A 23,919-nucleotide genomic window follows, 5' to 3' on the forward strand; every position below is an offset into this window, starting at 1 on the left:
GGACATCTGCTTCTCTCTCTCTCCTCCTTCCCTTCTTGTGCTCTCTCTCTCTCTAAAATAAATAAATCTGGGTGCTGGGTGGCTCAGTTGGTTAAGCAGCTGCCTTCGGCTCAGGTCATGAACCCGGGGTCCTGGGATCGAGCCCCACATCGGGCTTCCTGCTCCACGGGAGGCCTGCTTCTCCCTCTCCCACTCCCCCTGCTTGTATTCCCTCTCTCGCTGTGCCTCTCTCTGTCAAATAAAAAAATCTTTAAAAAAAATTAAATAAAATAAAAATAAATACATAAATAAATCTGTACCCCCCCAAAAAAAACTTCTGGAATTTACTAATCAAGGCTGGTAATGTGTTCTAGATGGAAGTTTGGCTGATAAGGTACAGATATAAACATAGCATATACTAATTGTGCCTGTTATTTTTTTTAGCTTTCTTCACAGAAGTCAGTGCCATGGATACCCATGCTAAAATCACTGCCTCTTGGGGCTATTGTAGTTGCACATTTTTCTTACAACTGGACTTTTTATACTTTATTGACATTATTGCCTACTTACATGAAGGAGATCCTAAGGTTCAATGTTCAAGAGGTAAGAAAAAATAATCATCTCCTTCTTATATAAAGAATACATTTTTAAACTACACCCAGGATTTGTTTTTATCTATATAAAATTCAGTCATTTTGTATCTTCGATTTTACAGTCACCTACTGAATTCTAGAGACTGCTCTTTTTGCTTCACAGTTGTACCTTCTTTGTTCAGTGTGTGTTCTTGATTCGAGGCATCTTTTGGCTGGTATCCCCCTTAACCATAAAGGTCTTACTTAGTAGGCCCTAGTAACATGCCAGAATAGCAGATGACAAATTGAAGCATACCTCTCAAAGGGCTGGTGGTGGGACTCTGCTGGCAGCTGAGAGGGAACTTGGGAGACCTGAGGTTCCCGTGCAGAGGTTGCTCTGCAGCGTTTTTCAGGCACTGGCAAGCTATAATTGCAAAGCTGTATAAGAAGGGCTTCCTGGGATGCCTGGGTGTTAAGCGTCTGCCTTCGGTTCAGGTCATGATCCCAGCAAGTGAGCATGAGGGGCGGGGAGGGACAGAGGGAGAAGCAGACTCCCCACTGAGCAGGGAGCCCGATGCGGGACTGAATCCCAGGACTCCGGAATCATGACCTGAGCCGAAGGCAGACGCTTAATGACTGAGCCACCCAGGTGCCCAATTTTGAAGATTTATAGTAGTTTGCAGAAGGTAGTTTTAGGTTGTTAGGAGAGTTTTTAACATTTGAACCTTAAGTGGAAAATTTCAGTAACTGATGAATTATCAGTCTTATCCCATCAGGGAACAAGACCAAGATCAGAATATTCACTTCTCTATTTGCTTCAGTTTATTCATGTGTAGGATTCTGCCACAAATAATGATAGACGTGATCCTGCTCTGCAGAAATCTAAATAGAATAAACTTTATTTTATTTATTTATTTATTTTTAAAGATTTTATTCATTCATTCATGAGAGACGGAGACAGAGGGAGAAGCAGGCTCCCAAGGAGCAGGGAGCCCGATGCGGGACTCGATCCCAGAACCCTGGGATCACGACCTGAGCCAAAGGCAGACGCCCAACCATCTGAGCCACCCAGGCGCCCCTAAATAGAATAAACTTTAAAGAAGAAATTACTCAGCTCAGTATGAGAAAGAAACAAAAATCTTAGCTACAGAAGTAGAAATAGGAGCATACAGGGGCGCCTGGGTGGCTCAGTTGGTTAATCGACTGCCTTCGGCTCAGGTCATGATCCTGGAGTCCCGGGATCGAGTCCCGCATCGGGCTCCCTGCTCGGCAGAGAGTCTGCTTCTCCCTCTGACCCTACCCCCTCTCATGCTCTCTCTCTCATTCTCTCTCTCTCAAATAAATAAAATCTTTAAAATAAAGAAAAAAAAAGGAAATAGAAGCATACAGCATCTGAATGTAGAGGACCACAAAACTATGATGAAAAAAACTGAATCTTTTCTTAAGCACACTTAAATTTAAAATATCAACCAATTTTGTTGGTTTGTACCATTCATGATGGTTAATGGAATTATTACCAGATTTAAATACCACTGATAAAATATCTTTCTACCTTTTTTGTAAAACACTACCTTAGTTGTAAAATACTAAAAGGTGTGCCCATCTTTCTCAGACTATAAAAACATTTGTTCTTATCAAAATTAGGCCATTTAGTTTTGGCACCCTAGGTTTATGCTGGGGAAAAATGAACAGAAGAAAGAAATGTCTTCTTTTTTTTTCCCCAAGTATGTGTTCTACATTTTACAGAATTTGTGATTTCCTAAAAAGCTGACCGTTGAATCATTTCCTACAAAACAAATAGCACATTTCCATGATAAATTGTTTCATATCTCCTGGTGCTTTTATTTTTTTAGGTGGCAACTTAAAGGAAAAGAAGAGGGAAAAATAGAGGTCTATCACCTCACTACCTGTGTCCTCTGCTCAAAGCATGTGGTAGTGCACTGGGCACCTGACCTAGATGGTGTGCATTCTAGAATAATTCATTAAGCTATACATTTGATTTATGTGGTTTTCTGTATCTGCATGTTATTTTACAATAGAAATATTTGTATAAATACAAATATAAACATGTATAATTATATATATTATATAACAATTTTATATAATTTAGAAATATATTTTTAATATTTTCTATCTTTATATTTATATAAAATATAAATTGTTATATCATTTAAAATGTAAATAATATAAATGTTAAAATATAAATGAAAGTATAATTGTTTATATATAAGTATATTTACAGTAATTTTATAGATTTTATAACAATTTCATATATAATTTAAATATATAATACATATATCATATATAAGGATTATATAAATATAAATAAATAAGTGAAAATGGACCAAAAACTAGACCATAGGGAGAATCTATAGCTAATAGACTTGTCCTCTCTTACTGAAGCTGCACCCCAAGTCCCAAAATAATGTGTAAGATTACTTTGAGCAGACTGGACTGTGTAAATACCAACAATATATTGCTGTGAATTTCCTTTTTGAGGAAATTTTGGATATGTGGATGTGTATGTTGTTTTGATTCTTCTTCCCCCTACCCCATAATTAATTCTGTATCTTCTTATTCCTTCCAGAATGGGCTTCTATCTGCACTGCCTTATTTTGGCTGTTGGTTATGTATGATCCTGTCTGGTCAAGCTGCTGACAATTTAAGGGCAAAATGGAATTATTCAACAATATGTGTCCGAAGAGTTTTTAGCCTGATAGGTAAGTGAAGTGAGTCAGGGTTTGTTTTAGTTTACAGTTATTTACTGTGTTTATAATGCAAGGCAAAATAAAGATGATATTAGTCATATATTTTGTTCACATGTTAAAACACGATTCTTAATGCATGTAGTGCATTTCTGTACAGGATGGTTGGTTCTTTCTGAACCATGCATTTTGAGGGTTAATATTAATCATATCCTATTATCTCCACCATAGTCTTATAACTATAAAAAATGGCTTGCTTTGCTGAATATCATTTCCAGAATTTTCTAAATCACCGTGTTTTCAGCTCTAAGTTTGTAGTGAAAATAATATTTTTAAGTCTCCATCCCTTTTCTAAATGAATACATTTTCAACTGCAATCCAAAAACATTTACTAACATCATTACATTAAATGAGGAGCTATAAATCAAAGAACTCAAAGGAACCTTCAATAATCATAAGTTTCAGACTGTTTTCATAAAGGCAAATTTTAAAACTATCTAGGACAATTGCTTCATTTCTTTTTTTTAAAAGATCTTAAGTAAGTAGAGACCCTGGAAGTCTCTGATGGCTATAGTTCAGAAATTACATTGTAAAAGGACGCTATTCAGGATAATTCTTTTTTTTTTTTTAAGATTTTTTATTTATTTATTTATTTGAGAGGGAGAGAATGAGAGACAGCACAAGAGGGAAGAGGGTCAGAGGGAGAAGCAGACTTCCTGCTGAGCAGGGAGCCCGATGTGGGACTTGATCCCGGGACTCCAGGATCATGACCTGAGCCAAAGGCAGTCACTTAACCAACTGAGCCACCCAGGCGCCCCTATTCAGGATAATTCTACAAACACCTTCTGAGCGGCTACTGCTGGAAGATGCTGTCCTGTTGTATTGCTTGCTTATTTCAACTCTCAAGATATTTTTCCACACCTGCAAATAAAATAGATCCCGTTAGATTCAATCCAATTTTCCCTTTTTTGGCTTCCTGTTCACCTGCTCTGTCCAATATGGTAGCCACTATCCATATATGGCTATTTACATTTAATTGAAATGTAAAAATAAGTTCCTCAGCTGCAGTATATACAAATATAACATTTCTGTCATCACAGAGAGTTATTGGATAGCACTGCTGTAGAACAGAGAAAAAATGGCAACCCTCTCATTAAGCTCCTTCCTGTTACTTGTATTTTGTGCTTAACTGCCTATATAATAAAATACGTATATTGCTATGAATGCTAAAACCTAAATGGAGTGTTTTTCTAACTTTATTCAACAGAGTTTATTTAGTTTATCTTCTTTGGTTATATGAACTTTAAATCTCATTCTGTACCAACTATAGCTTCTCTCCAAACTATATTTTTCAGTCATTCTCTTCTTGCTCTTTGTAGAACTTTAGCTAAGTCTTGGTCACAGGAAGGTTTAATAATTTTTTTTTAAGATTTTATTTATTTATTTGACAGAGAGAGACACAGCGAGAGAGGGAACACAAGCAGGGGGAGTGGGAGAGGGAGAAGCAGGCTTCCCACGGAGCAGGGAGCCCGATGCGGGGCTCGATTCCAGGACCCTGGGATCATGACCTGAGCCGAAGGCAGATGCTTAACGACTGAGCCACCCAGGCGCCCTAAGATTTAATAATATTGCATAGTGATATTTTCCTTTTACTTTTACATTAGTTGCATTATGTCTATGTTTTTTTCCAGCAGTTTTTGTTTTGTCATGAAAACTGTAATTTAAGCTGAGTCTTTTATGCAGTACAGCGTTTCTACTGTAGGTGGCAGTGATATCAAATCTCAGATTTATACTATATTAAGGTAGTCCAAGCAAATATTAATCCTGAGGCTTCTTTTTCTGTTTATAACTTTTTAACTCCAGGAATGATTGGACCTGCGGTATTCTTGGTAGCCGCTGGATTTATAGGTTGTGATTATTCATTGGCTGTTGCATTCTTAACCATATCAACAACACTGGGAGGCTTTTGCTCTTCTGGATTTAGCATCAACCATCTGGATATTGCTCCTTCGTGAGTACCAATATAAAGATTGGCTATGATTGATTAAATTCATTTTTTTTAATTGTGGTAAGACATATATAACATGAAATATACCATTTTAACCTTTTTTTTTTTAAAGATTTTATTTATTTATTTGAGAGAGAGAGAGAATGAGAGATAGAAAACACAAGAGGGAAGAGGGTCGGAGGGAGAAGCAGACTCCCTGCTGAGCAGGGAGCCCGATGCGGGACTCGATCCCGGGACTCCAGGATCATGACCTGAGCCGAAGGCAGTCGCTTAACCAACTGAGCCACCCAGGCGCCCCTTAACCTTTTTTTTTTAAAGATTTTATTTATTTGGGTGCCTGGGTGGCTCAGTCGTTAAGCGTCTGCCTTCGGCTCGGGTCATGATCCCAGGTTCCTGGGATCGAGTCCCACATTGGGCTCCCTGCTCCGTGGGAAGCCTGCTTCTCCCTCTCCCACTTCCCCTGCTTGTGTTCCTGTTCTCGCTATCGCTCTCTGTCAAATAAATAAAATCTTAAAAAAAAAAAGATTTTATTTATTTATTTGACAGAGGGAGACACAATGGGAGAGGGAACACAAGCAGGGGGAGTGGGAGGAGAAGCAGGCTTCCCGCTGAGCAGGGAGCCCCATGCGGGGCTTGATCTCAGGTCCCTGGGATCATGACTGGAGCCGAAGGCAGACACTTAATGACTGAGCCCGGAGGCATCCCCCGTTTTAACCATTTACTTTTTTATTTTTTTATTTTTTAAATTTTTTTATTTATTGAGAGAGAGAATGGTAGAGAGAGAGCATGAGAGGGAAGAAGGTCAGAGGGAGAAGCAGACTCCCTGCTGAGCAGGGAGCCCGATGCGGGACTCGATCCTGGGACTCCAGGATCATGACCTGAGCTGAAGGCAGTTGCTTAACTGACTGAGCCACCCAGACACCCCCATTTTAACCATTTTTAAGTGTACAGTTCTGTGGTATTAGCTATTCAGGTGTGAAGATGATATGCAACCATCACCACCATCCAACTCTAGAACTTTGTCATCTTCCCAAGCTGAAACTGTTCCCATTAAACACTAACTCCCCATTCCTCACCTCCCCACAGTCCCTGGCAACCTCCATTCTACTTTCTTTCTCTATAAATTTGACTATTCTAGGAATAACCTTAAATTCTTAAACAAGGGGCACCTGGGTGGCACAGTCAGTTGAGCGCCCAAATACTGGTTTTGGCTCAGGTCATGAATGGGGGCGGGGGCCGCCATGGCATCAAGATCAAGCCCCACATGGCATAAGACTGCCCTCCCCCACTCCTGCTCAGTGAGGAATCTGCTTTAAGACTCTCTCCCCCTCTCCCTCTGTACCTCTCCTCCCCCTGCAAATAAAAAAAAAAAAAAAACTTAAAAAAAATAAATTCTTAAACAAGATTTCAGTTTACCTGATAGTTAACACATGAGATTGGTTTTAAATTTAAACTTTTAACTGTCATCACCTCTGTACACAGTTTCCCATAAAAACATTATGCATACCCCATGATAACTTGTGTCTGTCCACCCAGCTAGAGTAGGAACTCTGAAGGCAGACGCTGTCTTACCATCCTCAAGGCTCACCGTGGGGCTTGGCACACAGTGGGCATTTAGTTGGATGGATGAATGCCCAAGACCAGACCAAGTTATTTGTCTAATTATTATCTTACCTATGTGCAAATATATTTGTCTAGCACTTGATAGCTTACAAATCACTTTCACAAACAGTACCTCATTTTATCTTTAAAGCATTCCTAATGAGATAGATATTCTTAACCTATTTTATGACTAAAGAGACCCATTCAGAGAAGTTAAGTGATTTGTCTTATATCACACAGCTAATAAATGATAGAGCCCAGACTTGAACCTAAAATTCTTACCTTTAAGCCCAGAATTCTTTTTTTTTTTTTTTTTTTAAGCCCAGAATTCTTTTTATAGCTACCTCTCTGGAAATATTCTCTGGGCCTCATACTACTAGGATTCTTTTGGGCCAGTTGTCAAGGTAGAGGAGGGTGCTGTGTAAATATTTTAACCCAGAAGATTTGGTGCACTTAATTTTTAATGGATATGAATTTGTTTTTGGAGAAAAGATAGGTGGTCTTGTACCCTCTTTCCCCTATCCCAAATTCTTCACACCTGGACTGCCACAGAATTTTCTGATTCCTATTAATCCTCGGTCTCCCATCCCTTCAATAAGTACCTTAAGTAAGAAGTCCGAGAAGGTTCCATAGATCAGACTGTAAGTGTGCCCAGCTCCCTGCTGAGTCCTATCTGCCACTTCACAGTGCCTTCTACTAAAGGTTCATTCTCGGCCCGTGTGGCAGTGTTGTTTCCTCTCCACTACTCTGCATCCTTCCCAGTTCACACCCCAGTTCTTCATTAGGCCTTTCCAGACCATTAATGCCTACTTTTTCTCTTCCTCTTCTCAGTGTATTCCAGTTATAATTTTATGCTAGATGCATTTATATTCACTGCCTTACTTTGATTTGTAATTATTTTAAATGCAAGTCTTATCTTTCTTATCTCCCCAACTTGGATGTAAACTCATCAGACTGAGACATGCTCTATATCCATATCACAGCTTCTGCACAAGGAGAGTCACACCCAGTCCATACTTATTGAGTGGTTGATTTATATAATCATACCAAGAAAAGTAGGAACTGCAGTGCTACATATACCCTTAACAGTGGGGAACCAAGAAAGAAAACCAGCAACACTTAGGCATTGGACCAAGAAACCATTTGATATAAAAGGTAACCTAAGCAAAAGCTCTGGGAATCTAAGCTCTGAGAGCACAGGGGCCAAGTCCATCTTATTGACCCCAGCCATACCAGAACCTGGCCCTGTGCTGGGTAATGGTCAGTGCTCAATCAATGGTATGAATGGAAGAAAGAAAATAGCCTTTCACATTTCATACCATGTTAAAACTCTTTCTAGAAAAATACTTGGGTATTGATTTCATTGTATGTCAAGACTTTGCTTTAAAGCTCTTTCTTTACTATTATATAATAAAATCAGTTTTTATATTCTCCATTAAATTTAAGTATAGAATTCTCAGCCAACATGGAAAATCCCCCACATTATGGTCCCAATTTGTCTTTATAATTTTATTCCTCCCTTCCTTGCCTCATCTACTTTGTATTCTTTGCCCCAGGTGAACTAAACTACTCTTTATTTTCAAAAAATATCCCCCAAGACCCCCCCCCCCCACACACACACATTCTTTTCCACCTTTGGCCCCATGCTCATGCTAGTCTATATACCTGGAATGCCCACACTCTGGATTTTTCTCATGTCTTTTAGTGATTAGATTCAGATAATGTGTCCCTGACCAGATTCACTGGCCTGTGCCCTCAGGGAATCATATCCAGAAGCCCCTAGTAATATTAATTTTGATCACCCAGTCAAGATGTTATAGTTTCTCTAATAACTACTTACTTTTTTCCCCCTTCAACTAATAAAGCATCTCTGGAAAGATGCTTTGAGATCATACAAACATCCTGCTCCTCATCAAACTCCCCTCACCACCACCAACTTAGATGTAGTGTCCATTGTTGATCCATGCCAAACCAGTTTTTACCATTATGGCTTCAAAACAGTGGTATTTCCACCCTATCTTTCCCTCCACATTTATCAGTTGGCATTCTGTTGTAAGGAAGATCTTCCCTCCTCCTCCACTTGTTTATCTATCATAAGTGTGGACTCAGAGATTCCTAATTTATTTAATGAGTTATAATCCATTATTGTCCTTATCTGTTTTTATGCCCACATTATCTCAGATTTAGCCATAAGTGCCCCTTCAAGCTGTCTCCTGTAGCCTATGGACATTCCCCCACCCCCTCACCACCTCCCCACCCTGCTTCTTCTTTGACCACTTCTTTTTTGATGAAACAACTAGATGTTCCAGATTCATCTTGTATCTTCCCTGCCTTGAAATACCTTGGAATCAGTGATTTCTCCAAGGAACACTGGTTCCTTTTAGTGAAGAGTGGTGTTTAGAAACTAAGGGCCTGACAAGAGATCATATGCTTTCATTACAAGTTAGATTGCCTCTCCTAAGCAGATGTTAGTTACTACTTAGAAATCACTTGAAGCATTGACTGTTGTCAAAGCTTTATTTACAAATAGAAACAAAAGCCTGCCATTTTATCAAATTATTTATTTTACATCTTTGTATGCTGAATACCATGTACTAGGCCTTGTTTTAAGCCTTTTTCTACTTTCTTATCTTTGGGATGTAGAAGTGATCCTTCAATCCTTCATAGAATTATAAAGATACCAGCATAGACTTGTAAATCTTTTTAGAGTGAATTGTAGGGACGCCTTTCTCTACAAAGTAGCAAAAGATGACAGCTTTAAATGTATATTACTTTTATTATGATGTTATTATTTCCTAATTCTAGTAAATGAAACTTGTCTAGTTATCTCTTCATTTCTGTAATCATAACTGTTAATTAGAGAAATTGCTGGGTTAAAGCTGAGTTCACATATCAGCTACATTATATGTATTTAAATAGCTCTAAAAAGTATCTACAGGGGACCCTGGCTGGCTCAGTAGAGCATGTGACTCTTGATCTCAGGGTGGTGTGTTCAAGCCCCATGTTGGGCATAGAGCTTACTTAAAAAAATTAAAAAATAGGAGTACCCTGCTGGCTCAATCAGTAGAGCGTGCAATTCTTGTTCTTGGGGTCATGAATTCAAGTGCCTCATTGGGCATAGAGCTTACATTAAAAAAATAAATTAAAAAGAAAATAAAAGAAATAAATAAAAATTAAAAGTATCTGCATAGGGGCCCCTGGGTGGCTCAGTTGTTAAGCGTCTGCCTTCAGCTCAGGGCATGATCCCAGGGTCCTGGGATCGAGCCCCTCATCGGGCTCCCTGCTCAGCGGGAAGCCTGTTTCTCCCTCTCCTGCTCCCCCTGCTTCTGTTCCTCTCTTGCTGTGTCTCTCTCTGTCAAATAAATAAATAAAATCTTTTAAAAAAACAAAAAAAGTATCTGCATAATAGTGAATTCCACAGGGTACTATGTAAATTTGTATTGACAATAATATTGAGATTGAGGTTGAAAATATAGTATTTGCTGAGATTAGGAATAAAAGGAAATAGTATATCTAAATGAGATTTTACTCATTAAGATATTTTGTCCTCTCAACCTCTCTACTTTATGCCCAAAATAATTTAAATAGACATATTTTAATATTTAGCCATACTTTATGGATATGATGTTACATATTTACTTTTTTATATATGTATTTACTTCCACATAACTCTTTCATGGAATTAACTGCATTAACAATACGCAACTGCATATTATTTTATCTCACTAATTTATACCTTGCTAATCTAATCATGGGCCTGGGATAGAAGGACCCTCGATTCAAAATTCTAACAAAAGTTAAACTGCGTAAGCCTACAGAACCTATCATTCTTTTGTGTGGTTTGAATCTGGCAGTTGCTTATTTAACTAACAATGGTAACTACTTGCCTTAAACAGTAATATTTTTGTTGGTAATTAGAAATTTATAGGAACAATAATTGGATATATACTGACTAGTCACCCATTTTACAGAGAAAGTGGTACCTTCTTGAGTCATTTATCTTCATAGTATTTCATATAATTAAAATCAATTTAAACTTTCGGAACCAGAAATAGATGTGATTAATTATTAAACCATTAGTTACAATCTTGGCAGTATTTAAATTCTGAAGTTCAGGGGCACCTGGGTGGCTCAGTTGGTTAAGCGACTGCCTTCAGCTCAGGTCATGATCCTGGAGTCCCGGGATCAAGTCCCGCATCGGGCTCCCTGCTCAGCGGGGAGTCTGCTTCTCCCTCTGACCCTCCCCTCTCTCATGCTCTCTCTCATTCTCTCTCTCAAATAAATAAAATCTTAAAAAAATAAATAAATAAATTCTGAAGTTCAAACATCTTTTGCATAGTTTCATATGATTTTTATCTTTAAGCTAGAAGTTTACATTAATCCCACTTAAATATAAGCCTTTTGTGTTTTTAATGTAATGCTGAATTACATTTTTAAAAGTATAAGGACCTAAAAAAAAAAAGTATAAGGACCTGATAATCAGAATAGTAAAAATATTACATTGTATGTAAAAAGTCTATCATGATTTAAAAAAAACTCTGAATATGTCTTATCCTATTTAGCAATGTAATCATGTTTTCCCATCCCAAGATTGATCATGCACAAAAGTTTTATTACAGTGCCTCACATAGAGTGTGCTCAGTAAGCATTTGTTGAAGGAATAAATCTCTGGTTTTATCACAAGACCAAATGTCTAATGTTGAAGTTGTTTACAATATACCAGAGTCTTTTGTCAAAAAAAAAAAAAAAATCCAAACAGAGGGAAGAATTTTGTGAACCTTACAAGCTAGGAAATGCTTGTTGAGTATACTTATTGGTGAGTTAAGAAGTAAAGTTTAGGGGTGCCTGGGTGGCTTAGTCCATTAGGCATTTGCCTTTGGCTCAGGTCATGATCCCAGGGTCCTGGGATGGAGCCCTGAAGGGCTTCCTGCTCAGAGGGGAATCTGTTTCTCCCTCTGCCCCTCCCCCTGCTCCTGCTCTTGCTCATTCTCTCTCACTGTCTCAAATAAATAAATAAAATCTTAAAAAAAAAAAGGAGTTTAACATAATGATGAAAGAAAGGAAGAATTTGAAAAGCAAATTAACTTCAAGAAAACTTTGTTCAATTTAGTGATAATTTGAAAGATCTGATACAGGAGCGCCTGGGTGGCTCAGTCAGTTAAGCATCTGTCTTTGGCCCAGGTCATGATCCCAGGGTCCTGGGATCCCTGTGTAGGACTCCCTGCTCAGTGGGGAGCCTGCTTCTCCCTCTGCCCCTACCCAGCTCGTGCTCTCATGCTTACTCTCTCTCAAATTAGTGGGTAAAATCTTTAAAAAAGAAAGAAAGAAAGAGAGAGAAAGAAAGAAAGATCTGATACAACACAATGGAAATAAGAACCCCTTGAAGCTGAAGGAATAAAGGCATGAGAAGTCATTTCTGAGTGACAGAGGTTAGAAGAAGCCTAAGCAAATTGCTGCATAGTGACCTGAGATTTGTATTTGAGATTTACAAAGTAGGGATGAAGACTGATTACCCAAGAAAGGATTCAAAGAAATAGCAAATAATTGCAGGACTAAAATATGTTCCTTTAGGCTAGTGATTAGAGAAGGAATCTGGAAGGGATTTCTCTTGAAGTGAGTTAAACAAAATGACACTGTTCTGTTATGTAGTTTATAGAATCGTAGAGAGTGAGAAACAGGATGCATTTACAGTAACTCATCCCTTACTCAAAGTGTGGTCCACAGCCCAGGAGCATCAGCATCACGTGGGAGCTTATGAGAAATGCAGAATCTCAGGCCTCACCCCAGACTTGCTGAACTGGAATCTGCATGTTAAAGTCCTCAGGTGATTCTTGTGCATCTTCAAGTGTGAGGCCCTGGCCTAGTCAAGTCCTGTCACTCCTACAACAAACACGTCTGGAGGACCTACTATACATTGAGCACACTCTACATGACACTACAAAAAATAACACCCAGGGCGCCTGGGTGGCTCAGTTGGTTAAGCAACTGCCTTCAGCTCAGGTCATGATCCTGGAGTTCCGGGATCGAGTCCCACATCGGGCTCCCTGCTCAGCGGGGAGTCTGCTTCTCCCTCTGACCCTCTTCCCTCTCATGCTCTCTATCTCTCATTCTCTGTCTCTCAAATAAATAAAATCTTTAAAAACAAAACAAAAAAAAGCAAAAACAAAACAAAACAAAAAAAAAACCAAAAAATAACACCCAGCTCCTGCACGCAAGGAGATTAGTTTAGTTCAGGAAATAAGCAGCAAAAAAAATAAACAGTTGTAATATATTATGATAATTCATTCTTTTGACAAATACCAAATACCTGCCAATTACCAGCCATAAAAGACACAGCCCTGGCCTATGAAGCTTTTGGTCTAGGGTGGTAGAAACAAAACAAATAAAAAACTTTTTGAAGAAAAATGGGAGATTACAAATAGATGTAATGTAGATCAAAGAGTAAGGGAAGGTCTCTCTGAGGAAATGACATTTAAGCTCAAGTCTGGAATGAGTAAGAAGTTAGCCAGGCAAAAAGGGAATAGGGTGTTCCTGAGAGAAGAATTTACATGAGTAGAAAAAGAAATCAGTGTGTGTCTTAGTCTACTTGGGCTGCCATAACAAAATACCATAGACTGGGTGGCTTAAACAACAGAATTTATTTTCTCACAGTTTGAAGTCCAAGATCAAGATGCCAGCATGGTTAGTTTCTTGTCAGAACTCTTTCTGGTTTGCAGATGGGCTGCTTTTTGCTGGGTGCTCACATGGCCTTTCCCCAGTGTGTCTGCAGGCATGCATGCATGAGTGCAGAGAGAGAAAGAGCTCCAGTGTCTCTCACTCTTCATATAAGGGCTCCCATACAATAGATGGGACTTGACTATAGATTAGACCTGAAGAGTAAGGAGAAATAAAGCATGTTGATTTCCAGGCATTCTGCATCTGCAGCTGGATAGATGGATGTGCCACTTATTGGAATTGGGATACCTGAAGGAGGAAGAGTCTTGGGGGAAGACAAAAATTTCAGACATGTTAAATTTTAGATATTTGTGAAAACATCTAGAAAATTGTAGTTATAGGCAGTTGGATTTATGGATCTGGAACTCAGAAGAGCATTCTGATTGGAAATGAAAATTAGGGAATAGTAATCCATGTTTTGAAGTATTGAAAGATAAGCATTGCTTTGGGAGAGAGTGACAAGCAATCCCAAGACTGGATCTTGGCAAACATTTAGCACCCAGAAAGAGGGGAAATAACCAGAAAAGGAAACTAAAAAGGAACAACAAGAGGGGCGCCTGGGTGGCTCATTGGTTAAGCAACTGCCCTCGGCTCAGGTCATGATCTCAGGGTGCTGGGATCGAGCCCTGCATCAGGCTCCCTGCTCAGCTGGAGGCCTGCTTCTCCCTCTCTCACTCCCCCTGCTTGTGTTCCCTCTCTTGCTGTCTCTCTCTCTGTCAAATAAATTAAAAAAAAAAAAAAAAAAGAACAACGAGAGATAGAAGGAAAATCAAGAATGTGTTGTCAAGAAAGCCAAGATTATCCAGTCTTCAATTCAAGAAGGGGCTCTGGATAATAGATAAAGATTTAGGAGTCATCAACATATGAGTAGTAGATAAAGCCACAGAATTGGATACAATTACTCAGGAAATAATGAAAACCTTAGGAATTCATCAAGAGAAAGAAGAACCTGGGGGCGCCTGGGTGGCTTAGATGGTTAAGCGTCTGCCTTCGGCTCAGGTCATGATCCCAGGGTCCTGGGATCGAGTCCCGCATCGGGCTCCCTGCTAGGTGGGGAGCCTGCTTCTCCCTCTGCCTCTGCCTCTCTCTCTCTCTCTCTCTCTGACTCTCATGAATAAATAAATAAAACATTTAAAAAAAAAAGAGAAAGAAGAACCTGATGCAAGAGTAATTGAAAAGATGCAACAGGAAAAAGAGAAGGAAAATAAGTAGAGATTGGGATCCCCAAAGGGAGGGCTTGATCAACAGTGTCAGATGCCACAGAGAAGTCAAGTAAAGCAAGAATGAAAATATTCCTCTCCATATGGAGAAGTTCTTTAAACATCTTGGTGAAAATGCTTCCATAGAACAAGGAGAAGGAAGCTAGGTTGCAGTGACTTAAGAAATGAATGGAAAGATAAGAAAGTGAAGACCGCCAGCATAAAGCAGTGATTTCGAAAATGGGATCCTTAGCCCGTCCACATTAAAATCATCAGGAGTGCTTGTTAAAAATAAAGCAGAAAAAAAATAAATAAAATAAAACAGAATAATTGATCACAGGGCTAGGGAAGGACTCTGCATTTTGTTGCTCCTCCAGGTGGTTTTCATGGACAGTAAAATTTGAAAACCATTGCCAATAAACAACTATTTCAAAACTATAAACTGTGAAGGGAAAGAGAAAAAGCTAAAGATGGACACATATCGATGGAAGATTGGGGTTTTTTTTAAGGTGAAAGAGACCCAGGTTGCACGTATAGTGAGAAAAGAAGTCTAATAAACAATGAAAGGTTAAAGCTGAAAGAAAGAAGTGACAGTTACTGGTCGGTAGAAGCCAGGAAGGGATGAAATTCAGAGCCCAAGTAGAGGGATTAGCTTTCAAATGAGAAGAAATGGAAGGTAGTAAAGTGGGTTCAGTTAAAAGTTTTGAGGTGATTGAGATGAGAACTTGAGAATTGTGATTCAAAATATGTCCACACATTCTTCAACACTTGGAGGGAACACTCCCTTGAGTGTGGGCTGGATTTAGTGACTTGTTTCTAAAGAATATGGTAAAAGTAGTGATATCTGACTAGGGTCATAAAAGGCCTCACAGCAGCTTCCTTGCTTTGTCTCTCTCAGATGATTCATCTGCCATGTAAGGAGGACACTTAGGAGCCCTGTGGCAAGGCCCACATGGGGGGAACTGAGGCCATCGCCTGCAGCCACATGAGTGAGCTTAGAAGTGGATAATGCAGCCCCAGCCAACATGACAGAAACTTCATGAGAAATTCTGAGCCAGGGCGCCTGGGTGGCTCAGTTGGTTAAGCGACTGCCTTCGGCTCAGGTCATGATCCTGGAGTTCCGGGATCGAGTCCCGCATTGGGCTCCCTGCTCAGCAGGGAGTCTGCTTCTCCCTCTGACCCTCTCCCCTCTCATGCTCTCTCTCTATCTCATTCTCTCTCTCAAATAAAGATAAATAAAATCTTTAAAAAAAAAAAAAGAAATTCTGAGCCAGAGCCACCCAGCTAAACCACTTCTGCATTCCTGACCCAGAGACCCTGTGAGATGATAAATATTTGTTGTCCACAGCTGCAAAGCTTGAAGTAATTTATAGTGCAGCAGTAGATAACTAACTGAAAAATCTTCTAACTGTTAGTCTTTGATTTCTCTGTGACATGGGACTCAGGTTCATTGTTGAGACTAAGAAAGAAGATAGGTGTGGAGAAAAAGACTCAAGAATCATAAAAGTTCAAACTAGCTACCAGGGAACTTTGTCACTAAGAATTAATTGAAGGGGTTTCTGGCATTGATGAGGATCAGCTGCAATTGGAGATGAATTTTGTACTTTCTCTATTTTACAGAGTTGTTCTTTCAGTGGTTTCAGCAGCCCAAGTATAGGATTGAAAATGTGCTGTAGAATTGATTTAGGCTTGAGATTTTAACAAGCTGAGGGTTGATGAACACTCAAAGGGATATGGGAATTGAGAGTTTGGGCACAAAAGATATCCAGGCTGTGTTATCTCTCAGATGCTTTTAGTTGAAGTAATAGAAATCCTAATTCAAGCTGGCTAAACAGCATAGTGTATTGATTCGCTTTAGTGTAAAATCCAGTGACAGTTGACCTCAGGCAAGAGTTGACATCAGCTGTCCACTAATATTACCAAAGATTCATTTCTTTTCCACTCTCTAGCTTTCATGATATTAGTTTTATCCTAAGACTGGGTGTGCTTGTTAAATCACACAATGAAATGATTGCCAGTAACTACCAGAATTGCATGCTTCTTTCCTCACATCAATCAAGAAGAAAAGGATCTTTTTCTCTCTCAACCATGGAAGTAAGTCCTGGGCTTCATTTTGATTGAAACAAAGCAAGTCGCATATCCACCCCTGAACCAACCCCTACGGCCAAGAGAATACCATTTGACTTTAGGACAATTAGCAACCCCCCTAAAGTTAGAGGTAAAGGAGTCAGTATCCCCCAAACCTCATGGGAATGGATGCTGAGGAGGCCACTGGTAATATCCACTACAACACATGAAGGTGTGAACACAAAGAACTCATTTTGAAGATGAAGAAATCAGGTACAGAGGAGTTATGTGGCTTCCAAAGTCACCCCTAGTAAATGGCAGACCTGAGATTTGAATCCAGGTCTCAGCAACATGATTCAGGGATCTTTCTGCTACATCAGGTTGTCTCTTGAAGATCTTAAAAATTGGTCATTGTCTAGTAGTTATTTTGGGAACTCAGGGAAAAGAACTCATTGCCAAGAACAGATACATACTCTGGTTGCCTCAGTTTATGTGAGTTTATTTTAAAACTAAATAAATAAATATGAGAAGTAAAAATTGTAAGGAACATAAAATTGACTGACTAGCCAGGCTAGTCAGAAAGAAGGTAGTAAGCCACCCACTCCATTTCCTGGAGGTGAAATGTAATTCAGGATTCATCAGGTGCCTTCAATCCTTCAGGAGCTCTGGAATCTGGCAAGAGCTTCTGGGAAGGGGAAAACAAAACAAAACAAATATACATAGTACCTACCTTATAAGATTGTTGTGAGGATTAAATAAAACACATATACACTCACATATACACACTTAGCTCATAATGTAGTAAGTTCATTTGCACATAACACAATAAACTATTATTTTCTGGCTAACTGAGTCAGGTGCCATGACCAGGGTCACAAATCAATCCAAGTAAAATATTAAAGGGCTGATTGGTGAGCTCTTAGAAAAGAAAATACTGATTACTGAGGAGTAACCATTGGATCATTAACAGCCAAAATAGCGAAATGGTCTAATTTCTCAACATTTTTAGCCTCATATATAGAGGGAACACAATATATATGGTACATCAGGATTTCAACTAGATCTCCCATGATAACCTTTTGGATGAGTTGGGAAAAGATGAATTGGATGTACAATGAGGTGGATGTATAATTACTAAATTTCAGTGTCATAGCATGCTGATTAATGGATCTAGTCATTTAACAAACACTGTGCCCAGGCACTCTACCAAATGTTGAAGACACAAACATGAAACTAACATGGCCCCTGTTTGCATCTGTAGAAGCTTCTGGTAGCTTGAAGTGTGATAAGGTCACGTCCTGAAGCATATACTGGATGATGGGCAGGCAGGATCCTGGAATTGGGCTTCAAGCATCAGTGAGTGGTTGAACTTCATAGCTTGAAGACTCTGTTCCAGCCCTGGCATTTTGTGAGTCATAAGTAAAAAAAAATTTATCTAGATATAGTATGAAACCAAACAGTTTAGTAACATAAATGATGCCAACAAGTAGTTGTAGAAGTTGGGAGAAAGGACATGTATGCACCATGTGCTTACCACCAGATTTCTGGTTGTGATCAATATATGTATATATGTGAACAACATATGTAACTTTTAAAAATATATCACTGTATAAATGTAAGGTAATCACATCAAAGTCAAAATTATTTCCCTCCCTTCTATTTTGATTCCATCCTTTAGATGAGCTTGCAGTTTTTATTTTCCAACTAGAATTTCTTAGTTTAAAGAATACTAGTTGTTTCTAGTTCTCCATGTCTTGGTTAACTAGGGGATTACATATCTTTTGACCATGTTGTTGCTTAGTTGCTTTTTCTTTGGTAAAAGCTGAGTGCCCACAGGGCACCTGGGTGGCTCAGACGGTTAAGTGTCTGCCTTCGGCTCGGGTCATGATCCGAGCTCCCTGCTCCGCAGGAAGCCTGCTTCTCCCTCTCCCACTCCCCCTGCTTGTGTTCCCTCTCTTGCTGTGTCTCTCTCTGTCAAATAAATAAATAAAAATCTTTAAAAAAAAAAAAAAAGCTGAGTGCCCATGCACTGGATAACACTCTTGATATTTAGAACAAGAACATTTGAGGGCCACAGACTTTTAAGCATTCAGCACTGAAGCTTATGGTCAAAAATTAAGCTCGAGAAAACTGGTATTTCCTACAGATTGAATTCAGTGATGACTATGGCAGTTTTATTAACAAGGCAGCATTATAGATTATAACCTTATAATACTAAGTACTGATATGGAGTCAGACAAATTGGATAACATTTTACAGTCTTTCTTCATCTGTAGTATGGAGATAGCAATCCCTACCTCATGAAGTGGATTTTACTATTAAAATGGGATATGTATATAAAATACTTAGAGCCATGCCTAACATAAGGTTTTTCAACAAACAATCAGTAACCCTATTAACATAAAGATGTGTTCATGGTATTTTCCAAGCCTCTTTCTCTCTAGATTAAAATAGAGATTTTCTGTGGATAATTTTGTTGCCCAGATACAGGGGAATTGGAGAGATTTTTAACGATTAATTCCACAACACTCCAGTACTCCACCAACACAGAATGCAGACTGGGTCTGTACAACATGTTTTTTCCCAGCAGTCATCCATCTTTCATGGCCCTTCCTGGCCAAGTGTAATATAAATACTTGAATGAGTTTCTTGGTGCTGACATTTAGGATTTCACAGCATTCATTTGTACTTAATATCTGTCACTGAAAAGGCCTGGCAACATTGCAGGTGGTTCCTCCTACTGCCAAGGTGTCAATGGTTTAAAAAAAAAAAAAAAAAAGACAGGTTCTGCCAAGCTTGGTTAATTTAAGATACACTCCCTAAAGGGCATAAGCCAAAAAGACCTGTGCCGTATCCTTTTGTTACTGTTTCCAGTACAAATGAGTTTTGAACATAAAAATTTCTGATGTTTGTAGATCATCGACTTAGGTTCAGCAGGATGTTTTATTTAGGCACTCGGGCTGCCATTCAGAATGCCATAGACTGGGTAGCTTAAAAAAATAGTTTATCTTCTCACAGTTCTGGAAGCTGGAAGTCGGAGATCAGGGTGTCAGCACGGTCAGGTTCTGGTGAGAGCTCTTTACCTTGCTTACAGACGGCCCCCTTCTCCCTGTGTGCTCACATAGCCTTTCCTTGGTCAATACTCACAGAGATAGAGCTATTTCTCTCCTCTTCCTCTTCTTTTTGTTTTTAAGATTTTATTTATTTGACAAAGAGAGAGTGAATGCAAGAGAGGGAACACAAGCAGGGGGAGTGGGAAAGGGAGAGCAGGGCTCCCGCCGAGGAGGGAGCCCGATGTGGGACTCGATCCCAGGACTCTGGGATCGTGACCTGAGCCGAAGGCAGACACTTAATGACTGAGACACCCAGGCGCCCCCTCTCTCTTACTCTTCTTTTAAGGCCACCAATCCTGTTGGGTTAAGACCCAATACTTATTTAACCTTAATAACTTCCTGAAAGTTGTATCTTCAAAAACAGTCACAATGAGGGTTAGGGCTTCAACATAGGAATTTTGGGAGGACACAGTTCAGTCCATATTAGGCACTCGTCCACAAGCAAAATAGGGAGAGAAATTGCAGATTAGTCATCTGTAGCCAAGATATTGGATCCTAAATAGTAAGAGAAATAGAAATAGTAGTATCCCACAATAGGATCTTATGGACTAATAAATATCGAACTTCTTTAATTTGGACCAGAATTGTATTTTATTTTATGATAACACTGATTATTTCATGAAAATTAAAAGTTCTTGGGACAGCTGGGTGGCTCAGTCTGTTAAGTCTCTGACTCTTGATTCTGGCTCAGGTCATGATCTCAGGGTCCTGAGATCAAGCCCCGAGCCAGGCTCTACGCTCAGCATGGAGTCTGCTTGTCCCTCTTCCTCTGCTACTCCACACCCCCCCACACTTGCGCTCTCTCTCTCACTCTCAAAAAAAAAAAGAATTTGACTTTGTATATACCTAGATGATTTTTTTTAAATGGTATTTATTTATTGATTGATTTTTTGAAGATTTTATTTATTTATTTGATGGAGAGAGACACAGCGAGAGAGGGAACACAAGCAGGGGGAGTGGGAGAGGGAGAAGCAGGCTTCCCGCGGAGCAGGGAGCCCGATGCGGGGCTCGATCCCAGGTCCCTGGGATCATGACCCGAGCCGAAGGCAGACGCTTAACGACTGAGCCACCCAGGCGCCCCCCTAGATGATTTTTTTTAAGATTTTGTTTATTTATTTGACAGACACAGTGAGAGAGGGAACACAAACAGGGGCAGTGGGAGAGGGAGAAGCAGGCTTCCCACGGAAGCAGGCTTCCCGCGCCACCTACCTAGATGATTTTTATGAAAAATAAATTATAGGGGTGCCTGGGTGGCTCATTCGTTAAGCCTCTGCCTTTGGCTCAGGTCATGGTCCCAGGGTGCTGGGATCGAGCCCCACATCAGGCTCCCTGCTCCGCGGGAAGCCTGCTTCTCCCTCTCCCACTCCCCCTGCTTGTGTTCCCTCTCTCACTGTCTCTCTCTCTCTCTGTCAAAAAATAAATAAAAAAATCTCTAAAAAAAAAAAGGAAAAATAAATTATAAATGCCATTTACTTAGTTAACCAATTTTTTTGTACAATCTAAAAAAACATTTTTTATTTTTTTATTCTTTTTTAAAATTTTTTATTGCTATGTTAATCATCATACATTACATCATTAGTTTTTGGTAGTTAACCAATTTTTAACTCCATCACCATCTTTAAATTTTCTTGCTAAAAATATCAAAGCTAAATCTAATGCACCCTCTCTGTGATCTAGAGTCTAGATACTATCAGTGTACAGGAAATGCAGGGAACATAGATTATGCTAAATGATATCTCAGGGATTCAGCCTACACAATACAGAATGTAGGACTGTCTATAGAACGAAATCCCAGTTTCTTCAATTAAAAAGAGAGAGAGCAATAAAAAACAAATGAACAATGGATACACACAGCAACTTGGGAAGATGTTTAGCAACCTCCCTATGTAATCCAAAAGGTTGCATACTGTGTGGTTCCATTTCTATGAAATTCCTGATCGGGAATCAGCACCCTTTGGAGCCAGTACCCAAGACAGGTATTTGTGTCTGTGGAACAAAGTTCCAGCAGCCAGCACAGCCAGCACCCCAGGGGTCTGTGGACAGGGCCCAACACAACTGCGGGTCACATGCCACTTCTCTGGTCAGCATGTATTGAATGAGCATATATGTACTGGCCCTGGAAATAATAAAGGGGACTAAAACATGAGTTTGCAGTGAGACTGTGGAATCAGAAATAGCAAACTTGAATTATAGAACAATTACCTCTTAGAACCCATAGCACTAGCTTTAAGGACGATAAAGTTCTAGGAAGACAGAGCTCAATATGAGCTGAACTAGACAAAGAAATCTTCGTGGAAGAGGTGCTAAGCAAGTGGTCTGGACAGAAAGAGTATGGATTTCAGAGAGCGAGCGGGGTATGATGAGTACAGATAACTAACAAGAATGAGCATAGCAGATGTGATTGGCTGGAATGAGAGCTGTCTGAATCTGAAGTTCCGTATTATGCAGCACTAAGACGAGGTACATGGACCAGGGCCAGGCCACTGCAAATCAGGCAAAAGATTACAATCTTCTTAGGGTAAGCATGAAACCATCCTTGTAAGTTTTTGAATAGGGGTGACATCACAAAATTAACATTATTCAAATTAAAGCTTATACAGTCTGAGAGGCAGTTCAGCCATATGTAAAATGTCCTTAAAAATGTTTATTCCAGTAGATTCTGTTTCTTGATTGGGGGCTAATGACATGGTTCTGTTCACTTTATAGAAATTCATCACTCTGTACACTTATGGTCTGTGTACATTTCCATATGTATGTTGTACTCAAAAATAATGTTTTAGTGTATCTGCTGGGTTGTGGGGGAACTCACATGGGAGCAGCAGGTATGTTACATGTATATATCTATGAACCCATGAATGATAAGGGAAATAATCTATCACTAACTGGCCAAGGTCACATAGATGGTCAATGGTAGAACTGGGAGTCACAGATCTTTAGGTCTCCTGATTAGCAGTCAATATGACTTCTTTATGGAAAATAAGCATTTCATTCAGCCTTCCTCAGTCTACATACATTCCTTTTGTATTGGAGAAATCAACAGATCATTAGCACTTTCCAAATACAAGCAGGAATTCTTTCTTTAAAGATTCACATCTAAACATAGCTAAGAATATTCCACTCCTCTAAGCTTTACCCTTAAAATAAACTTTTCCTGAACTTATTAAAATTCATTTTTTGTTATACACACACACAAACAATGTATACCAAACTTGTCTACTTTTGGGAAGTATGCAAGGACTTAGCTATAAGCATATACATATAGTAAGTGGAAAAAGTAAGTTGCGAAATTGTTATATTCAATATTATCTCATTTCTATAATAATATATTAGAAATATAGGGGTACTTGGGTGGCTTAGTTGGTTAAGCATCTGCCTTCAGCTCAGGTCATGATCCTGGAGTCCCAGGATTGAGTCCCGTATCGGGCTTCCTGCTAGGTAGGGAGTCTGCTTCTCTCTCTGACCCTCCCCCCTCTCATGCTTTCTCTCTCTCACACTTTCTCTCTCAAATAAATGAATAAAATCTTAAAAAAAAAAAAGAAATATATACATATAAATAAAAATAATTAGGATATTTACCAAAGTGTTAATGTTGATTATCTCTATATGGAAGGACAAAGGTAAATTTTTCTTCTTAATTTTTTTTTTAATTTTCAACAATGAAATAGATTTTGTAATCAGGAAATAAATTTTTTTTTTTAACTAAAGAACCTTAAGACACATCAGACTTCCTATCTAATACAGTCCTGTACCCTGTATGAAAATCAGTCTCAACTTCTAAATCACTATGAGAAGGATTTTCATTTGGGGCGCCTGGGTGGTTCAGTCATTAAGCATCGGCCTTCAGCTCGGGTCATGATCCCAGGGTCCTGGGATCGAGTCCCATATCAGGCTCCCCGCTCAGCGGGAAGCCTGCTTCTCCCTCTCCCACTCCCCCTGCTTGTGTTCCCTCTCTCACTGTCT

The 23,919-nt window shown here is 39.3% G+C and overlaps 1 protein-coding gene across 4 annotated transcripts in view; it reads left to right on the forward strand.

Moving 5' to 3' along the window:
• SLC17A5 (solute carrier family 17 member 5) overlaps window positions 1-23,919 on the forward strand; it is a 52,995-nt gene that overhangs the window by 23,779 nt on the left and 5,297 nt on the right. For 2 of the 4 annotated variants that reach the window (XM_028097804.2, XM_088023927.1), the window contains 3 exons: window positions 424-582; window positions 3,139-3,271; window positions 5,120-5,267. In XM_028097804.2, the coding sequence (XP_027953605.1) occupies window positions 424-582; window positions 3,139-3,271; window positions 5,120-5,267 (440 nt within the window). Of the gene's footprint in view, window positions 1-423; window positions 583-3,138; window positions 3,272-5,119; window positions 5,268-15,677; window positions 17,120-23,919 lie in introns of those variants that run through there. The other 2 variants (XM_028097805.2, XM_028097807.2) reach the window with 2 other exon arrangements.

This window comes from Eumetopias jubatus, unplaced genomic scaffold, assembly GCF_037043125.1.
Source record: "Eumetopias jubatus isolate StellerSeaLion01/CBP00866 unplaced genomic scaffold, mEumJub1_p1.0 scaffold_6, whole genome shotgun sequence".
NCBI lineage: Eukaryota > Metazoa > Chordata > Mammalia > Carnivora > Otariidae > Eumetopias > Eumetopias jubatus.